The following is a 22,262-nucleotide window of genomic DNA, read 5'->3' on the forward strand; positions in this document are numbered from 1 at the left end:
TGTCTGTCTGTCTGTCTGTCTGTCTGTCTGTCTGTCAACATAAAAACCTTTGGGTCGACGTTACTTGTGAATGCTTTGGGGTTTTCTCATAGATTAATTAAGCGTTCTAGTAACTTAGCATTCTTGTTTTCTTCGTCTTACCTGGAAGTGTTTCCACAGGTAGGCCCCGTAGTTCCAGCAGTTGATGGGCTCCCCGGCGTACTCCACGACCCCCGTGACGGCGGCGAAGAAGACGAGGATGGACACCGTGACGAAGTGGTGCAGCTGGTCGATGCCGTCGTCGTCACGGATAGCTGACCTCAGGGCTAGCCGCGTGAAGCTGCTCAGGGCGGTGTCGATCCTGTCACCAGACAAATGATGATGTCAGACACATGTATGTATGCTGTCAGACAAATGATGATGTCAGACACATGTATGCGAGAACATGACTGTCTACATTACCTTGTGCGCGTGACAAACGTGTATCTCGCAGCTGAACAACAACTCTTTCAACGCTAACTTAGCAGCTGAACAACAACTCTTTCAACGCTAACTTCGCAGCTGAATAACAACTCTTTCAAAGCTAACTTCGCAGCTGAACAACAACTCTTTCAACGCTAACTTAGCAGCTGAACAACAACTCTTTCAAAGCTAACTTCGCAGCTGAACAACAACTCTTTCAAAGCTAACTTCGCAGCTGAACAACAACTCTTTCAAAGCTAACTTCGCAGCTGAACAACAACTCTTTCAAAGCTAACTTCGCAGCTGAACAACAACTCTTTCAAAGTTAACTTCGCAGCTGAACAACAACTCTTTCAAAGTTAACTTCGCAGCTGAACAACAACTCTTTCAAAGTTAACTTCGCAGCTGAACAACAACTCTTTCAAAGTTAACTTCGCAGCTGAACAACAACTCTTTCAAAGTTAACTTCGCAGCTGAACAACAACTCTTTCAAAGTTAACTTCGCAGCTGAACAACAACTCTTTCAAAGTTAACTTCGCAGCTGAACAACAACTCTTTCAAAGTTAACTTCGCAGCTGAACAACAACTCTTTCAAAGTTAACTTCGCAGCTGAACAACAACTCTTTCAAAGTTAACTTCGCAGCTGAACAACAACTCTTTCAAAGCTAACTTCGGAATATGGTTGCCTTAATGGCAAGGTTAACACGAGTACATACGTAAAAGGCATTGCATAAGCAAATGGTTATTTTCACACTGGAGTTGCACCCCAGGTAGCAAAAGATCTGGAAATCATCTGCGGGACAGATGCCAGTTGCCACATATTGTACATATGTCAGAAATAATATGGATACCACATGATTACAATTTGTCATTTCTCACATGATCTTACCATGACCCGCGGCATATCATAGCCAGCTGGATTCTTGCTGGCGCGGTCAGCTACTCTACTTTTTAAAGCTGAATTATTTTAAAGCTTTTGTTAGTGAACAATTATGGTATTTATATTAATTACAAAAATGACAATTGAAAAATCTGAATTTGGGACAAAGTATTGTATGCCATTTTTGTTGTTGAGTGCGTCTAAACCCTCCAAATAAGGTTTTGAATGTGTGTAAAAAAAAATTAAAATAAAGTTTTTTTCGCAATTTGTTTGTGTCATTTGTTATTTTGCAAAAAATGTATGTGATACTTTTTGCAATCAGCCGAAGTTTGCTGTCTGAGTTTGACTATATTTTATAAGGCGAGCGTCCCCAGCCACCATGATCCTGCATGCGTTTTTTATTTCTTTTTCATGCTGGAATGCGTGACACCTTCGCTATTCGCGCCTTACATTTCGCCAACTTTTACGCAGATTGTCGCAGTCGAAACGATTTCACCACGCTTATTTGAAAAGGTGATTGCAATCTGTGTTTTCCTAATTTAATACCGTGCATTTATGTTTGTTCTTTATAAAAACACTTTTTTTATATTTATTTTTTTTACCTGTATTTAATTTTGACATTTTGACATAAAAATTAGTTATTCTTCTTGGTGACATTTTTTTTATTTAGAATTTTAATTGCATTAAAAACTTTATTCGGTTATTTTTAAAGTTATTTTCAGACAGTTTGGGTTCAAAGAATACATTTTATTTTTAATCAAATATTCTTATTTTATGCATCGGATTTTTATTAAATTTTTATCATAAAATTTGTTCTCAGCCTTTTTATTTTTTTGTTATTTGATAAAATAAATCCAAAAACAAAGAGACTGCCAACCTTCAATAAAAAAATATTTTTTGTTTGTAGAAAAAAGTTGCTAAGTTTCGTTTTTTGGTCAAAGTCGGTGTTACTATACGGAGCAGAGACCTGGAGAACGACCAAGACTACCATCAGAAAAGTCCAGACCTTCATCAACAGCTGCCTCAGGAGGGTCCTCAAGATCCGCTGGCCCGAAACAATCAGCAATGCCGACCTTTGGGAAAGGACCTGCCAACTTCCGGCAGAAGAACTAATCAGGAAAAGGAGATGGGGATGGATTGGACACACCCTCCGCAAACCATCAACCAACATCACCAGACAAGCGCTGAGGTGGAACCCCCAGGGCAAGCGAAAGAGAGGCCGTCCAAGAAACACCTGGCGACGCGACCTGGAGGCCGACACCAGAAAGATGGGCTACACCTGGAGTCAGATAGAAAAGATGGCCCAGGACAGAGGACTCTGGAGAGCTGTTGTTGGCGGCCCATACCCTGACAGGAGTGACGGGCATTGAGTTGAGTTGAGTGCATTTACACTCATTATGTTTAGATCAGTGAGCCGTTTGTTTTAAGGGAGACAATAACAACTGCAAAGAGCAATATCTTTTAGTTATTTCCCTTGTTAATTAATGATCTCACTTCCGGTTGGCGCAAAACTTAGTATGCCACATGTTTTGGCGTTTTTCACCCTTTTATCTTCCTGCCTTGTATTTTGAGTTGCTTATTGGATGTAAGGTAATCCTTGTCTTTCATTCTAAAATGAAGATTGATTGTCTCACGAAGTACTAAGTGAATTAACTGATGGAACAATTTGATTTCGAATTTGATGACTGATGGGACTCACAGTCACAGTCTCGATTTTAATTTTTTTTTTTGCCTAGAAGAACACTGTTCTATTCATCCAAGTTTGTTTTTTTCTGAACGAGGTGTGAGTCAACTAACGTTTCCAAAAACATGATGTTGATTGATGTTGTGGTTTGTTTTTTTAGAATCGAAGTTGTAAAACTAAAACAGTAAAAGTGTGAAAATGCTCCGATTCGCTGGTCACATAACAAAAATCGGGGAGGTTGCTAAATTACAATATAATCCAATCAGTTTGAAACATTGTTCACAAGTAGACGAGACTCTGCTTTTCATATTCATGATATTGATAGTGATTGAATAATATATTTTATTCGCGAGCTGATCTACATTACACACGACGACAAAATTCAACCAACCCGATTTTTTTTTTGAAGTAAACAAATGTATGTAACCTGCGAATTAAATGGTAGTTTTTTACATTCTCATTTAACATTTATCAGCTTCCTGTCTCTTGGTAAACTTCTGGTTTCTAATCTACTGATTATACATTCCAATTTTGTTTTCATTGATGAACAAGTGTGGACTTTTTAAAGATTTTTTTCTGTCTTCATTTAAAAAAAATGTCATCCATCAAATGTAAATTGCATCTTCATCAAGTGTTAACTATTTCTGTGATATTTTTTCAAGGTGGCGGTAATGAACAGCTTCGGTCAGTTCAAACATACTCTGAACTACAAACAGGACCTTGCGTATTGAGTCGAGGTAAGGAACCATTCGTATCGCTCTGCCTCATAAATCAATAATCGTTCAACTTCAAGATTTCTCTTTCTCCCAACCTCAATTTTTTATTTTCTCTTTGGTGAGTCAGGTTGTGACTTTTGTTTACATGGCAGACTTTCCCCCTACTTTGAAACAATTTTAGTCAGCGCCAAATCGAATCGAAAGTGCTACCCTTGTGATGTAAACTGCTAAACAGCGCAAACTGTCAAACTTGTTTTAAGCAACGATTCTTGTCAGACTTTGTTGGTCAGTGCAGCTATTGGAGCTACCTCCTAATGCGACAAAAGCAGTTTGGCTATAGTTTGACTCTATAGCTAACCAATCAGTAAGCGGCGATAAGAAAAGTATGCAGAAGTATATCTTTTTTATTCCACGGCCAAGTCCAGCAGCTTTTGTAGTCGCTGCTAAGTCTTACCTTAATTGTTTCTAAATAATATTATACATTCCAATTTTGTTTTTGTTGTAATTGTGCCTTTGAGGCTTGTAAATGATGAATCATTGTGTTCCTAATTAATTTCAAGGATTTATTTTTCAGAAAGCCATGAGTATGACAGTGTGTTTGAACTTGAAGAAAGCTGAGATGTATAGTGACCTCAGCCCTCAACAGACAACATCGCCACAGATGCCACTAACGCAGACTGTGGTTTCGCTACTGCGGCCAGGTGAAGATGTACATGTAAATGCATCGTTGACAGCGACACATTTGTCAGGGTCTTTTTGTTTTATGAATTTGGCTTATTTTGTCTGTTATTCTTTTGTAGAACCTTTTTAAAGTAATAAAAGCAGATGTGTCAACACAATTTTTTTTTTTTACTGGTTTAGGGAAACAAATGCATTGTTTTCAGTAAAGAGGAAAAACAGGGTGGTATGTTGATGATTGCTTTATTTGTTTTTATTTTCAAATTACCCAGGCATGTGTGTTTTTCATTGATGAACAAGTGTGGACTTTTTAAAGATTTTTTCTGTCTTTATTTAAAAACAATGTCATTCATCACATGTAAATTGCATCTTCATCAAATGTCAACTATTTCTGTGATATTTTTTCAAGGTGGCGGTAATGAACAGTCAGGTCAAACATACTCTGAACTACAAACAAGACCTAGCTTATTGAGTCAAGGTAAGTAACCATTCATATCGCTCTGCCTCATAAATCAATAACTGTTCAACCTCAAGATTTCTCTCTCGCCCAACCTCAATTTTTGTATTTTCTCTTTGGTGAGTCAGGTTGTGACTTTTGTTCACATGGCAGACTTTGTACCAACTATCCCCCTACTTTAAAACTTTAGTCAGTGCCAAATCAAATCAAAAGTGCTACCCTTGTGTTGTAAACAGCGCAAACTGTCAAACTTGTTATAAACGACGATTCTTGTCAGACTTTGAAGGCCAGTGCAGCTATTGGAGCTACCTCCTAATGCGACAAAAGCAGTTTGGCTATAGTTTGACTATAGCTAACCAATCAGTAAGCGGCTATTAGAAAAGTCTGTGGAATATCTTTGTTTATTCCATGGCCAAGTCCAGCAGTTTTTGGAGTCGCTGCTAAGTCCTACCTTAATTGTTTCTAACTTGCTAGCGCCGTTCACATGGCTGACTTTTTGCCAGCAACCCAGGAGATATTTTTAAACAACTAAGTTGAGGAAAAGTTGTTTGCTCGTCTGCCATGTGAACAGCACTTAAATGTTTTCTGATGATCTAAAAGCGAAAATCTATAGGCAGGGGTATAGTTTTGTGTCAGTGTGATTATTCATCAATTTATTGCAACTCCTTTCAGTGCAGTTATTGAGTGACTGTCAGCTCGCTCCTACCCTTTTCATCTTTTTTTCTCTGTGTTCGAGAGATATGTCCAGTAATTTGAGGAAACATAATGGACCAGTCTCTATGAACCCTGTCAAATTCTCTCAAAGATTTTATTCAATTTAAAAAAAAATATTCATCAAATTTTAAAGAATGCAGTGTCCCCCAGCCATACTCATAGTAATAGGCTCACTTTTCTTAGTTTTATTCTTCAGAGTTTTTATTTTGTAGTATGTTTTTCGCCGACTTAGCCCCAACAACCCAGGAGCAATTTTTAAACGACTAAAGAAGTTCTGTATCCTGTTTTACAAAAAGAGTAATTTAATGTACATTGTATTAAAAAACGTAAACCAGCTGTTCACTTTCTTAGTATCAATTGAAGTTCTATAACCTGTTATAACAAATTTAAGTGTCTTTTGTAATTGCATACATTTTCATCAAGTGTTGACTATTTTCTGTGATATCTTTTCAGGGTGGCAGTAATGAACAGCTACGGTTCGGTCAGGTCGAACAGATATTCTGCGAGAGTTGAAGTACAAATTTTGTTTGTTTATTTGTTGCTTAACGTCCAGCCGACTACGCAGAGCCATATCAGGACGAGGAAGGGGGGGATGAAGGGGGCCACTTGTCAAGCGATTCCTGTTTACAAATGCACTAACCCATTACTTGTGTCCCAGCAGGCTTTAGTAAAACTAAATTAATACCTACTGGAAGATTACCAGTTTCCAGTATGTTAAAATAGGCTTAACCTATCTACTGCTGGACTTACATCAGAACACTAACAGATTAAACTATACATGAATCGCGAGACAAGCGGCAAGAGAAGAGATTTTTGGAAAAAATACAGGTGAATGAGCAAGAAGGCAGAAAAAAGAAAAGAATTCATGAAGAAAAAGAGAGCATGACAGGAAAGAGGAACCAAAAATCTACCTAACAGCAAACTAGAAAGCTCCTGCGGTTCCAAAAACAGGAGGGGCTTTTAATTTCATAACCGCAGTGCCCCACTGCGGGAATTTGAAGTACAAACAAGATCTGCTTATTGGGTCAGGTAAGTAACCACTCATTCATCACTGTACGTCATAAATCAGTTACTTTTCAACTTCATGATTTCTCTTTCTCCTAATCTCGCTAAAGCAAACCTATCGGTAAGCGTGATAAGAAAAGTCTGGAAAATCTTTGTTAATTCACGGCCAAGTCGAGCAATTTTGGAGTCACTATTAGGTTTTGCCTTAATCGTTTCTAATTTGCTGGAGCCGTTCACATTGCAGATTTTTTGCTGACTTGGCCTGAACAACCAAGGAGCAACTTTCAAACGACTAAAATTGGGGAAAAGTTGTTTAATAATAAATAATAAAGGTTATAGTGTTGTGTCAGTGTGTGTAGAGAGATTTCCAGTAATCTGAGAAAAGATACTGGACCAGTCTCCATGAACCTTAACTTTCACATTCTTCTCAAAGATTTATTTCTGAAATCATTAATCAAATTAAAACAATTAAAATTCATCAGCCGTTTAAATTTTTAAAATTTAGTGTTCCCCAGTCATACTCGTCGCAATAAGCTCAGTTTCAGTCTTCAGAGGATTTAGTTTTATTGTGTGTTTTCTTGAACCTATCAGTAAGCGCGATAAGAAAAGTTTATGGAAAATCTTTGTTAATTCACGGTAAAGTCAGGCCGTTTTGGAGTCGCTGCTAGGTCTTGCCTTTATATTTTATAAATGCCGGAGCCGTTCACATGGCAGACTAAGCGCGATAAGAAAAGTCTTAGTCTCAGAATGTGTTGTTGCGGCCTTCGCGCCGTGACTTGTTAAAGTGGCGGACAGCGTCTCTTCGTCGATTCAAAACTTTTTGGAAGAACAGTTTCTTACTCTTGCAACTGTCTGTGAACTTAATTTCTCGCAATGGCATAATGCTGAAAGATATTTTTCGGAAAGGTAGAGCGATGTTCGAACATTAGCGTCTGCTCGCGTGCAGCGCGTTTGCAATGTTCACTGTGATACGTCCCTTCTGCCCCGGTCGCGTTGAGTTATCTTTCGTCAATCGTTCATCGTGTGACGGGTCAATGGCCTACAATTTGATCTGTGATCGGCCCCCGATTGGATTGGGGGAATAAATCTCACGATGGAATCGCCCGTGTGATTCCAACTTATGGAAAGTAGCCTCCTTAAAAAACTCAACTAAATATTCTTTTTTTTAAATTATAAAAAAAGCCGACCTACCGACACTTATCTTTGTTGGTCACATTACCCTACACCAATGTATATGCCTAACCTGTCTTTCATGACAGCATACCCAGCTTTTTGTGAAAGTTGACGGCACTGTGGACGGGACATTTTGAAAACCTCCAGTCCCATGCGCATGTGATCAGCAATGTCAGAAACTAAGGACCTCCCATGTTGTGGATCGTCTATAATTGGGCAGCCGGCTTCATTCCTCTGATTTGGTTGGTTATGTTTCTTTATCTTTCTGTTTGCAGCTGCAGTCAGACGTACATTCGCCAATGCCAAAGAACAGGAGCTGGACGCGGCCCTGGCTAATTGGCTGACATCGCAACGGGATAGGCAGATGCCACAGCTGCCTGGTCTTCAAGGGAACGCTAATCAGGAGCATTTGTAGGAACATGCAGTAAGCTACGGCTGCCTAGAGTGTAATTTGTTATACAGTTTGTCTATGAATTATTCAGAACTTTGCCTCCAATTTCAAACCAGTAGTTACTATTACAGGGTAAGACATCCGTCTCTGAAGAGAAGGGGTTTTTTTAAGCCAGTTTTGTGAAAACGCACGCATAAAATACAAAACAATAGCCAGGTAATCTCTATATTTGTTAGTGTGGGTGCATGCAAAATGCCTCTTTGCTCATCTACTGTAATCTTCAGAATCACTATTTGTATTAAAATATGATTTTAACAGAGAGTTAGGCATAACCAGCGGATGTTAAACTGCTAGGCGGTCAGTCGGTGCAATTACATTCAGAATGCCTTTTTGATCATCTATTGTCATCTTCAGAATCAGTCTATATGAAAGAATATGGTATTAAAAGAAAGTTCAGTATTTCAAGCACATGGTGCACAAAAAATATCCTAAGTTTGTATGGAAAGTCTCAGGGCTAGGAAAACTAGAAGGCAAGGATGCACCCTCTGTGTCAATCATAATTGCCACTCAATACTTTGAGGAGACAAACCCAATGCTGGCGTGTCGAACAAGATAGCCACAGCGGGCTTGTCGAGTCAAAGTATCTTACCATATCCTCAGCATATTATCAATTACTATCCCAATGTAGGCCAGCCGGTCTGAGAAATCTTTAAACCCTAATAGTCGGTCAGCCAGTGCAATTACATACAGAATGCTTTTTTGATCATCCCCTGTAATCTTTAGAATTAGTATTTGTGTAAGAACATGATTTTAAAAGGAAGTTGAGCATTTCCAGCACAGTGTGCACAAAAAAGATCCCAATTCCACAGGGAAAGTCTAAGGGCTAGAAAAACACAAAGAAAAGCATGAATCGTCTGGCGTGTCGAACAGGACAGCCACAGCGAGCTTGTCAGGTCAAAGTATCATACCGAATCCTCAGCAAATTATGAGTATTTATGAAAGAATATGATTCTTTTTGTAAAGTTCAGCATTTCCAGCACATTGTTCACAAAAAAGATCCCAAGTTTGCAGGGAAAGTCTCAGGGCTAGAAAAATTAGAAGACAAGGATGCATCCTCTGATTATCATGATCGATTCTTTGATGAGAGAAACCCAATGCTGGCATGTCGAAGAAGACTGCCACAGCGGGCTTGTCAAGTCAAAGTATCATACCATATCCTCAGCGAATTACCAATCACTATCGATCCCTATGTAGGCTAACTGGTCTAAGGATGTTATACCCTAATAGTCAGTGCGGAAGGCCTTTTTGATCATCCACTTTAATCAAAGCTGTCTTTATTTCACTTGGTGTGATACTGAATTTGCACGACCTTTTGGCGCTAGGATGTCTTGTGCGGTCATTGTCAAACTAAGAATAAGAAAGACAAGATAGTTATAATTTTTCTTTAATTACGTACCAGAAATATCTGTTCTGTGTATAAGTACAGTTACTAGAAGCGAGGTACTATACTTTTCAATAATTGTTAGACAACCTGTTACACATGTCATGTCCCTTTGTTTATCTGATCTCGAAACAGCACTCTGCCTCATTTGATTCTCACTGTGTATATTTTTTGTAAATTTGTCCTCCCATTTATGCATATGTAATAATTTTGGTCGTTATAATAGACCGATTAATTGATTTTGTGAAATGTTCATCATGTACATTGATTTTGTGTGTGTAATGTAAGGCACTTATACATTGCTGACTAGTTATACTTCTAGCATCGCAACAGAAGCTACAGTACAGGGCATAGAGACGACTCCCTGTTTTTTGTGAAACTCTTAATTTTAAATCTTTTTTTTATGAAAATGTACTCAATGTAGTCAATGTGTAATTTTGTGATACAGTATTCTTCAAGCATTTCAAATGCAGCTACATGATGGGCACTAAGGTGACTCTCCAGTGGTTTTGGCCTTTTTTATGTGACTGTATATAATTACGTACAAAATATAAGAGCACTTTGCTAGTGAATGAATATTTTTTGGTGATACTTCAAGCATTGCAGCTACAGGATAGGGCACTATTAAAGTGACTCCCCAGTGATTTTGACCTTTTTTTTATGTGACTGTATACAATAAGTTGGCTTATTATTATGATATTGAATATAAGGTATGATCTTCAGATTGTTGTTTTGTCTTGAACTTTTGTTGTGGAAATGTGTGCTTGAGTGTGTGTGTGTGATGTGCAAAGTATCGGTCAAACATATGACGAAGACATGTCATTCATACTGTTAACATATGACATATGACATTGTTTGTGTCATGGCAACCATGTAATTTTCATATGACAATGTCATTTGTGATATGGCAAACAAATGATTTTCATATTTCAGTATCACTTGTAATGTGGTGTAAATGAGGTTTTCATCTGACAATGTCACTTGTGATGTGGCAAACTAGTGTTTTTGACATGTCATGTTCACCTAAAAACCATATGGTAGCCATTCCAAAACCATTTGCAATTTATCTATGACTGACATATGGTTTTACTATATGATTTCCACATGCCATGTCATATGTTTTTCATATGCTGGGCATATTTCTCTGCTGCCTGGGACAGATCTGTGTCAGCCCTGCCAGGATGCAGAAAGGCTTCCAATGTTAGCGAACAGACGGAGAAACAGAGCTATCGGCCATGACGCAATCGTTCGACTAGGAGGTTTACAGTGTCATGGCTGTCCTGTTAGCGAACAGAGAAACAGAGCTGTCGGCCATGTCACAATCGTTAGACTAGGAGGTTTACAGTGTCATGGCTGTCCTGTTAGTGAACAGAGAGAAACATGGAGCTGTCGGCCATGTCACAATCGTTAGACTAGGAGGTTTACAGAGTAAAGGCCCTACACTCTTGCAATCAGCTGCACAATGTCGTGTTTTGACAGCGTTAGAACATGGCCAATACCTTACACCCGACTAGAATTGTATTGTCCCATTTTGAGAACAAACACAGCATTTCACTCAACTCGTCCAACACACGAAACATCAACACTGAATGATCCTGATATAGTGAAATTACTCACGACATGACTGAAAGAGAACACACACTGGTTGCGATAGTTTGCACAGCGCTACGACTTGAAGACAGCACGTACGTTATGACACTGCTGCTGTTTGCAGTCTTACACACTCAGAACTCAGAACAGAGGAATGTTTCATTTCATGCCTCATACCGCCACACATACGTCAGAGTGACGGGTGTACCAATAGCTGGCAGCATCATCAGTGTCACGGTTTGGTGACATTGATTGGGGAAGAAACACTCTGTAGGGTGCCTTTCCGAAATTGCGATGCAAAGCGCTTGTGCCTATCGCAACTGGATAATTTTGTGCTGACAGGGCTTGGCATGAGAAACTCGTTTTACCTCCACGACTGTGGTGCGAGGTGTAATATTATGTACAGGGTTTCCACGTGCGGGATTTTGCTGGCTTAGCAAGTCAGCCGAAAACTGCGCTATACTTTGACGATAGCGATTGGTCGCTGGAGTCATGTGATGGTTTTGACGAGCTTTGGGGGAGACATTGAAACGACCCATTTGGCACATGCTTCGATAAGAGAAGGTCGTTTCTTGTCTAAGAGTTGATGGTATTCAACACGTTGGGATATTGTTTATGTCAACGTGCCTGCTCTGCGTGTCCAGGAGGGCTCTTGGAACAACGGAGAAGTGACCGCCTTTTCGCTGCAAGATATTTTTCTGACGACGAGGTCGTCAGGTGTTACATGACTGGGTGTTGGAGGATTTCAACGCAGAAGAAGACTCAGTACAAGGGTTGTGGCTACAAATTCGCCGACGGACGATAAGCCATACACGGAAGCGGGTTCGCTTAAAGGCCAACATCCAAAAGAATTTTTCTCCTGGAGCGACCTAAACTTGAACCCGTCGCTCTTGCATGTCTGTTTACTTCGTGCTGCACGCAAAAATCGAGCGACTTCCTTGCCGCGTGGATTGACGAAGCTATTTTATTCTCGTGACTGAAAACACTGCAGTGCGTGCAGTTTTTGACGAGCCGCAGGAGCGGCGACTCATATATATGGTCTCGGCTCGAAAGCTGTCTGTGGAGGCTGCGTGCTATAATTAGCTGACCTGCTGCGCGAGCAGTCACTGCAGAGTTTTGAGATAACTTTGTAACACGTTTTATTTTATGCTCCTCAAGAATACAACTTTGGGCAACGTGCCACGTAAAACTACACGCAACAAGGATTCAGTAGGTACCAAACATGCCTTGGTCAGAAGTAGAATGTAAATGAATCTTTATAAAGAAGTAGGCTACTTCAAACGACAGCCACAGCCACGGTTGGGTTCACGGCATCAAACCGATGCGACTCTCCGTCATATCATACACGTAATCTATCAAATAGATGACTAATAAACATGTAAACTACATGTATACGTCTATCGTCGGACATAAGAAAGGAGAGCTTCCCCCGGGCCTGTGCATGTGTTGTTCGTTGTGCGTGTGTAAATGTACACAACAAACTGACGACAAAACTGAGACAGACCTCTTTCGCTTCAGTTTGCAGAATTTAAAGACGAATACAGGTAAATCGTGCATTATACTAACTGTTTGGTAAAAGTATCAAACGTTTCTTTTTATAAATAAGTGGCAGGCTTACAGGAATACAAAGAGGCGCAAGTTGAAAGTAATGGATATATCTCTGGAAGATGCCATCAGTCCAAGTTGTCAAATGAAATCAAAGATGACAGAAACAGAAGTTTTCCATACAAATGTTGGTGTTTCAAAGGAAGTTGGCATTCTTTCAGATAATGATATAGACGAGGTCGCTGTTTGTTATGAAGTTTCAACAAGCCAACATTCAAATGATTTTACTTCATCTACAGATTTTTTAAATTCAGCACTTTATAACTGTCATTAGGCCTAAAAAAAAAAATAGGTGTGGTTACGGTAACCCGACCTACCCTATTTTTTGGGGCCGACCCTATAACTTTTTATTACATTTGTCAAAAAAATACACACAAAAACAAGTAAACGAGTGCAGAAAACGCAATGAAAGCGAAAGCGCCCGAGTCGCACACTTATTTCCCTGTCAAGTAGGTTTAATTTGTACACATTAGAAAAAAAAGTAAAAACAAAAAAAAAGTGATTGCCTACCTACCTACCCTATTTTTTGGGTAGGTAGGTTACCGTAACCACACCTATTATTTTTTTTGGCCTTATGAACTTGGAATCAGAGAGAGACCGTCTTTCCATTGTCATTCATGCCATAGATTTTTGTTTCAGAATCAATGTTTCACATGGCGTTCACAAGAGAGCATGCGAAGTTTCCGACAGTCTTTAGGATTTGTAAAAAAAGGCCGTGTTTTGCTGTACATGCAAAAACTACCTGTCAAAAGTGAAAGTGCCTAACAGATTGCAACAACATTCCTATTTTAAGCTCAGCCACACGCCGACATGGAAGTTCAATGGTACTTTCAAATTTTTTCTTCTCTTCGTCGTATTTAATGCAGCTGGTTAGAAATTAGAGTATTATTTTGCAAAGTGTGTACCAAAAGTTTGTCATGAGCTGCTTTAGGTTTGGGGTGTGGGTTGGTTTGATATTTCCTCCTTGCAGATCAAATCTGTATTCATTTTTGATGTTGTGTCTTATTTTGTGAAAGGAAACATGCAGACTGACTGAACGCATATATATAATTATGTAACTCATAAACACATGGATGTAGTTATGTTCAAGAACACACACACACACACACACACACACACACACACTCACACACACACATACTATACACACACACACACACATACACACACACACACACACACACACACACAACTGTGTAGATGTATCGTACACCTGATATATTAAATTGAAGTTCACGAAGAAATCGTTTTATTTCTGTGTCATTCAACATCTAGTTTGAATCAGACAAATTGAAACTGGTACAAATATTCAGTAATGTTGCGATGTGGAAATGGACATGATATCGCAAAAGATAGACAACGGCAAGATCATTCAAGTATGTACATGCTTGTTGATGTCTACTTAGGCGATGCTCAGAACACTAGTTAGATCTTCCGAGATTAAACAAGTCGCGTAAGGCGAAAATACAACATTTAGTCAAGTAGCTGTCGAACTCACAGAATGAAACTGAACGCAACGCAACGCAGCAAGACCGTATACTCGTAGCATCGTCACTCCACCGCCCGTGGCAAAGGCAGTGCCAGTGGAATTGACAAGAAGAGCGGGGTATTCGTTGCGCTGAGAAGGATAGCACGCTTTTCTGTACCTCTCTTCGTTTTAACTTTCTGAGCGTGTTTTTAATCCAAACATATCATATCTATATGTTTTTGGAATCAGGAACCGACAAGGAATAAGATGAAAGTGTTTTTTATTTGATTTCGAAAAAAAAAATTTGATAATAATTTTCAGAGCTTGTTGTTAATCCAAATATAACATATTTATATGTTTTTGGAATCAGCAAATGATGGAGAATAAGATGAACGTAAATTTGGATCGTTTTATAAAAAACATATTTTTTTTTACAATTTTCAGATTTTTAATGACCAAAGTCATTAATTAATTTTTAAGCCACCAAGCTGAAATGCAATACCGAAGTCCGGGCTTCGTCGAAGATTACTTGACGAAAATTTCAACCAATTTGGTTGAAAAATGAGGGCGTGACAGTGCCGCCTCAACTTTCACGAAAAGCCGGATATGACGTCATCAAAGACATTTATCAAAAAAATGAAAAAAAAGTATGGGGATTTCATACCCAGGAACTCTCATGTCAAATTTCATAAAGATCGGTCCAGTAGTTTGGTCTGAATCGCTCTACACACACACACAGACAGACAGACAGACAGACACACACACATACACCACGACCCTCGTCTCGATTCCCCCCTCTACGTTAAAATATTTAGTCAAAACTTGACTAAATATAAAAATGACGATGATCTGTAAACAAACCAGGACAAGGAAAGAAAGACAAAACGTATTTGAAAACAAATCATACTATACAGATTGACAAACTGAAACTTCGAACTCTGTTGATATTTCACGGGAGATGAGGTATGGTGCAAACGCAGGGGCGGATCTGGGGGGGGGGGTGCAATGGGTGCAATTGCACCCCCCCCCCCCCCAGCGGGACCACAAACAAAAAAAACAAAAAAAGAAGAAAAATGTATCACCTGAAAATAGCACTTTACACGCTCAGATTGCACCAGATTGCACAATTTTGCTTCCTTTTTAAAAACAAATTCCGGGGGGGCATGCCCCCGGAACCCCCTAGCATGCTCGGCGCTTCGCGCCATCGGTTCGGCGCTTCGCGCCTTCGCTGATAAGATACAAAAAAACAAAAAACAAAAAAAATTCGCACCCCCCCCCCCCCCTTTCAAAACCCAGATCCGCCCCTGCTGAAACGTATATAATTATACTGACTACATTTTGTTACGTACTCATCAACAACAACAAAAACCGATATAACCAAAGGCACACACACACACACACACACACCCCCACACACTTTGCTGGTTTGCTGATCAATGTCACAGGAAACGAATGAACAACAGAAAGCGGATGAATTCCTGGCCAGAAATCAGTCACAAAGACCTGAACGTCTGCTGAATGGAACTGGTAAATGTACACATTTGAACTGCTGTCAAAATTACTATGTAATACGATACGATAGTCGGCTTTTAAAATTGGTAGCAAATTACAACCAATAATGATGTTTGTTGCTTCGGCAGTGAAGCAATGTTCACTATTTACTAACAAAATAATGACTAAATAAACACAAAACCAAATCAGTGAGGCAGAGGGGACAAAAAGCCGAGCGGGTGTGTGTGTGTGTGCGTGTGTGTGTGAGCTAGTGTGTGCCTGTGTGTGTGTGAGTGTGTGTGTGTATGTGTGTGCTAGTGTGTGCCTGTGTGTGTGAGTGTGTGTGTGTGCCAGTGTGTGTATGTGTATATGTATGTGTGTGTGTGTGTGTGCGTGTGTGTAGAGCGATTGAGACCAAACTACTGGACCGATCTGTCGAACCCACAGAAATTGCACGCACTGCAGTGTTTTCAGTCACGAGAATAAAACAGCTTCGTCAATCCACGCGGCAAGGAAGTCGCGCAATTTTTGCGTGCAGCACGAAGTAAACAGACATGCAAGAAGAGCGACGGGTTCAAATTTAGGTCGCTCCAGGAGAAAAATTCTTTTGGATGTTGGCCTTTAAGGAGAGCTAGGCTACACATTCATAGGCTGTTGATGTAATAAATCGTTATTAAACGCTGTTGACGGGTCAATGTTTGTGGAATGAAATACTCTCTGTTGTTCTCTCCAGGATAGCGCATAATAGGATCTTTGTGACGCTAAAAGTATCATCTGTATATGTGTTTTGCAGATATGGAGAGAAGGAGGGAAAATAGCTGATTTGTTGTTTTAAAAGTTCGTTGTGCAGGACCACGTGCTCTATGAAATATGTAAAGGTGACATTGGGTTGAGCCTTGCTTGAGTTGCCGATTACTAAAGTCAGAGTAAGGCTACATCAACAGACATTTTGCTTCTTTTGACAGATTTTATGAATCACGAAGTTCTAATTAGTTTCCATATTTGCTTAATTTATTACATCTTTAATTGCACTTGAAATATCTTGACAATACAAGATATCACAAAACAATTTCTTCATTGGAAATGTCTGGGTGGCCGAGTGGTAAACGCACTTGCCTCGGAAGCGAGAGGTTGCGAGTTCGGCCCTGGGTCAGGGCGTTAGCAATTTTCTCCCCCCTTTCCTAACCTAGGTGGTGGGTTCAAGTGCTAGTCTTTCGGATGAGACGAAAAACCGAGGTCCCTTCGTGTACACTACATTGGGGTGTGCACGTTAAAGATCCCACGATTGACAAAAGGGTCTTTCCTGGCAAAATTGTATAGGCATAGATAAAAAAAAATGTCCACCAAATACCCGTGTGACTTGGAATAATAGGCCGTGAAAGGTGAATGCTCGCCCTAATAGGCTTGAGCTTTGCTGGCCGATGTGAATGCGTGATATATTGTGTAAAGAATTCCATCTCACACGGCATAAATAAATCCCTGCGCCTTGAATCCGTGGTTGAGATATGTGCGCGATAAAAATTAGAAAAGTCTGTGGACAGGTCACCGGGTAACTAAAGCAAGGTTTTCTCAAAGCCGCGGCGCAGTTTGTTCAAAGATGATCAATGACTGGCACGGTATTAGGCCTTGCCGAGTTGTGTACGGGGCTAGAGCTAGAGGAAGGCTTTTAGCGGCAGTTTCAGCGGCACAGACGACGCACTGCCTATTATCTATGCCGCGATAGGGAGTATGACGAGTACTTGGCCTGTTTTCCTTTCATGCAACGTGTAGCGGGCTGGGATAATCTGGGCCCGTATGCTTATGGGGGAAGTTCGCGACAACTCCCGAAGTTTTGAGTGACATCGGAAGTACTTGCCTCACTTTCGTATGCATGGGCCGGAAAAAGGGTTTACCTCGAAGCAAAGCGAGGAAGTAACTCAAGGTATTTTGCGACTACTTCTAAAGTTTTGAGTGACATCGGAAGTACATCCTCACTTTCGCATGCATGGGACGAAAAAAGAGTTTACTTTGGAAGCTAACGAGGAAGTAAATGAGGGTAAATGTACTACAGCCAGACCCAGTAGTAAACACGCTACTTCCACAGTTTCTCAGTGCAAAAAGGCAGGGCTTTTCTTCAGTTTTTCATGTCAAACCGAGCTGACGCTCCCAAAGAGAGAAAATAGAGGGAAAAGTCGTATCTTCTGCATGCATTTCGTGCAAATTTCCCTGAATACAAACCTGAGTTGCCAGCTTTGACTTTTGTTTGTTCTGGGTCATTGGCCACCACTCTTTCATTCCCGCTTATACGAGGGGGTTACTGTGTTTCTATGAAAATGGGCGTCGTTGTGTGCATGTGTGAGTGTGTGTGTGTGTGTGTGTGTGTGTGTGTGTGTGTGTGTGTGTGTGTGTGTGTTTGTGTGCGTGCGTGCGTGTGTTTATGTGCGTGTGCGTGTGCGTGTGTGTGTGTGTGTGTGTGTGTGTTCGAGTGTTGAAGTGTAAGTTTCTGCTATTTTTTTGGTCATTGCTTTATCTCTGTGTGTGTGTGTGTGTGTGTGTGTGTGTGTGTGTGTGTGTGTGTGTGTGTGTGTGTGTGTGTGTGTGTGTGTGTGTATGTATTTGTGCGAGTGCCTGTCTGCCTGTGTGTGCGTGCGTGCGGGTATAATTGTGCGTCTGTTCCTTCATACGTTTGTTTGCGTGTTCGCGCGTGCCGTGTGTGTGTGTGTGTGTGTGTGTTTGTGTGTGTGTGTGTGTGTGTTTGTGTGTGTGTTTGTGTGTGTGTTTGTGTGTGTGTGTGTGTGTGTGTTTTCGATGTTATGTGTGTGTTCGACGGTGTGTGTGTGTTCGACGGTGTGTGTGTGTGTGTGTGTGTGTGTGTGTGTGTGTGTGTGTGTGTGTGTGTGTGTGTGTTCGACGTTATGTGTGTGTTCGACGGTGTGTGTGTGTGTGTGTGTGTGTGTGTGTGTGTGTGTGTGTGTGTACCCACTCCCCACACTATGATGAGCTGACTATATTTGCGCCTTGATATTTTATTCATGTTCTTACGTTTTATGCTGTTTATTGTGATTCACCACACCCGAGTTTATCGTAATTGAGATAATAAAGTGTTCTATGTCTATGTATTATGTCTAATACACATGCACACACGCACGTAGGCTACAAAAATCCAATCTTGACTTTGAACTTTATATAAACATACATCCTCTTCACAATTAACGAGGACAAACGTAATTTACAAACACCTCAGTACAACAATTGTTCTGTTTAAAAAATTCGGACACACATTTTCTCAAATAATATGAAATTCGCTGAACTTATCTTCTTTTCACTACACCTTATATCTTGATTCCCAAAAAATGGAGTTCTGCCTTTTTAAATTTACCAGTAACACAAACATTCGCTCTGACCAAACTATTTTTGTCCAGCAGTTTTACCGATACACAATCATTAAAAAAACATTACAAAAAGAGTTTTAAGTTAACCGACTTCGCTACCACATAAACAACCTTTTTTTATTGTCCCCAACATTCTGGTCAACGAAATCATTATTATAGACAGTCATTCTATTTAAGGACAATTATCACAGCTTTCGTTCAACCAGTTAAAAACAACAATTATAGTAAAAGCTTCAGCGCGATCAACGTTTGCCCATTTACGAACTCGCGATGAGATTTGTTTCTTCTGGTCACCAAGCCTACCGTTTACAAACGCATGCGCACTAATTGGGATTCCCCCAATTTTCTCGACCTTGACCTCAGAACTCTCGAAGCCACTACTTCGGCGTTCAATTTAGCTCGTGCATACCGAGTAGCTGGCAACTTTGCTTTCGAAGTTCCCACTTCCAATGTCAAGGGCCTCTCGCTTGACATAATTATACGACGATATCGCATCTCAAGGGTCCTTACCCATCCAAAAGAAACCTCCAGCGCATACTACAATTGCAGGACATTCCGTTTTTAAAGGCAGCTCATTGGGAAATGATCTCAGACACAATATCGAAGACGTGAAATGCGTCAATCGAGCAACTGTCGTAACTTGGCTACAATGAGACGGTCTCCTACCTTGCACCATAGACACGGACTGTGACATTCTTGTTTAATGCTTAAAACAGAGTGACTCAAAAGCGACAGTTCGATCAGTTACTGACCGAAAAAAACGTGCTCGAGTCATTCGGCGAAGGTGGCGAGCTTTCAAACCAGCACGACTGAATAACTCAGAATGCCTTTTTTTCATCATGCCTCTATTCTACACGAGTAACATAGTGCAGTGGTAACGGTTCCGGACTCTCGTTCATTCGCTCCGGGTTCAAGTTCCGCCGGGAGCTATATATTTTTTTCATTAATCTTTTCCTTTTTAAGCCTCCGCAATTGCATTCCGGCTGCAAAAACCGGGTTTTGCCTCTGTGTTAATTTTATTCATTTGCAAAAGAAACCTTCCTATGCTTTGAAAAAATCATATCATGTCTTGACTTTCAACTGTACGCGCGTGTGTATATATACCACTACGGTGAGTATGTGTGTGTGTGTGTGTGTGTGTGTGTGTGTGTGTGTGTGTGTGTGTGTGTGTGTGTATGTGTGTGTGTGTGTGTGTGTGTGTGTGTGTGTGTGTGTGTGACGTGTCACTTGTGTTATCATAGTTTCAGTGTGTGTATGAGTGTAGATTGAGAGAGAATGAGAGAAAGTGAGAGAGAGTGAGTGTGTGGTTATTTGTTTGTGACTGTGTGCGTGCGTGTATGGGTGCGTGTGTGTGTGTATATGTGTGCGCGCGAGCGCGCGCGTGTGTGTGTGTGCGCAGTGTGTGGTGTGTGTGTTTATGTGTGCCGTCAGTGTCACTTGTGTCATAGTGTCAGTATGTGCATGAGTGTACGTTTGTCTGTGTGTGCGTGTGTCGTAAGAGAGAGAGAGAGAGAGAGAGAGAGAGAGGGAGAGAGAGTGAGAGAGAGCGACACTTCTTTGGCAATTTTGGACCAGACAGCGTCTTTATGTTTAACAGTTAGACTGTTCTGAAATTTGGACAGAAGAACCGTTCTTTCGTAAAACACTTCTGTCAAGAGTACAGCAATTTCACCATCTGAAAAAGGCGCAGAACGCCCCTCTGTGTCTACTTTCTTTTTGAGCGGCACACGTGCCTTGCCATTTTCGTTGACTGAAATGTTGATAGAAACGTGCGCATGCGTATTAGTAGGGATTCCCCCAATTTCCCCGACCTTGACCTTAATACTCTCGCTGTCACTACTTTGGCGTTCAAGTCAGTTCATGCATTGTGAACAGTTAGAAAGTTGACTTCGGGAGTTCCCACTTCGAAAAGAGGCCTCTACTTCCAGTGTTTCTTACTTCTAGTTCATGCATACGGGCCCTGCAGTGCGTCGTCGGTCCTGCTGAAGTTAGATATATGGTGAGCGGAGCCCCTAACGATCAGGCATACATGACGACTGTGTACAGTTGTCTCGCGATAAAGCAACACAGCGAGAAGGACTGTTTAGTGTCTACTTGTCTCTCCAACTAGCAAGTGTTTATGTAGGCACACCCTTAATTAAGGGCCCAGTCCTTCCCCTGACAATAGTTGTGTTGACTCTCTCCTACCCGCGTGAGACAAGACCATCCCTCCCCTCAAGTTGGACACGTGCAACAAATCAACATCCTCACGGCTTCTTCCTGTGTGGAGTCGGATTCTTTGTCAAATAAATAATTATCATGTATCGACACCACTAGCTTTTAAAAATGTAATAATAATTCATACAAAAGTGTATATATGAAATAGTAAGAAGCACCAGTGAGTGGTGAAATAGTAAGACGTACAGATAACATGAGAAGATGACAGACAAACGAACAGACATGAGAAGATGACAGACAAACGAACAGACAAGACAAGGCAAGTAGCACAGGTAACTGTTGAGAGTACAGCGGTGTGACAGAGTGTATCCTGGGTGAAAAGGGGCACAAATCCCGAAAATAAAGCCTCACAAAAAAAGAAGGCCTTTTTTAGAATAAGGCCTCACGAAAAATAAGCCTTAGTTTTCTAAGGCCTTATTATTCTGTCTCTTGTATGCTGTGACAGACAGAGAGCACTGGAGAGACAGGAGAGACAGAGACAGACAGACGAACGGACAGACAGACAGACAGAAAGACGGACAGACAGACAGACGAACTGACAGACGGCATATTGGATCCGTTTTGCTGGGAGTGCATGATTGACTTACCCAGGCATGGCCATCTAGCGGAGAGGAGACCTAGATCCTGATTGACTGATTTAGTCACACCGTGCTTCACTGCACACGCAGCCAACCGGATCTTGTTGCTTCTGATGCTCAGTGTGGCGCGGCTTTGCCTCCGTCGCGGCTCAGCTGCTGCTTGCTTGCTCAGTTTCACACTCTGAAACACAGAAAAAACGAAATAATGTCTTAACTCTTTATCACAAGCCATCGTGTGCAGCCTCTCTCACACATACACACACACACACAAGTCAAGTTAAGTCAAGTATTTTATTGTTTTGGGCCCAGAGGGCTTTGAAACAAAGATATAATTTTAACAAAAAAAAGGTAACAAATCAGAC

General features: G+C 40.8%; 1 protein-coding gene across 2 annotated transcripts in view; it reads right to left on the minus strand.

The window, feature by feature from the left end:
* LOC138976823 (innexin unc-9-like) overlaps positions 1-22,045 on the minus strand; it is a 28,625-nt gene extending 6,580 nt beyond the window's left edge. The window contains exons 1-2 of one of the 2 annotated variants that reach the window (XM_070349715.1): positions 21,910-22,045; positions 142-340 (exon numbers count right to left, since the gene is read on the minus strand). In XM_070349715.1, coding sequence (XP_070205816.1) covers positions 142-340; positions 21,910-21,923 — 213 coding nt within the window. In that variant the 5' untranslated portion in view covers positions 21,924-22,045. Of the gene's footprint in view, positions 1-141; positions 341-11,197; positions 11,276-21,909 lie in introns of those variants that run through there. The other variant, XM_070349716.1, reaches the window with a different exon arrangement.
* Between the last annotated feature and the right edge of the window lie 217 nt (positions 22,046-22,262).

The sequence above is a fragment of the Littorina saxatilis genome, linkage group LG9, assembly GCF_037325665.1.
Source record: "Littorina saxatilis isolate snail1 linkage group LG9, US_GU_Lsax_2.0, whole genome shotgun sequence".
In the NCBI taxonomy this organism is placed as follows: Eukaryota; Metazoa; Mollusca; class Gastropoda; order Littorinimorpha; family Littorinidae; genus Littorina; species Littorina saxatilis.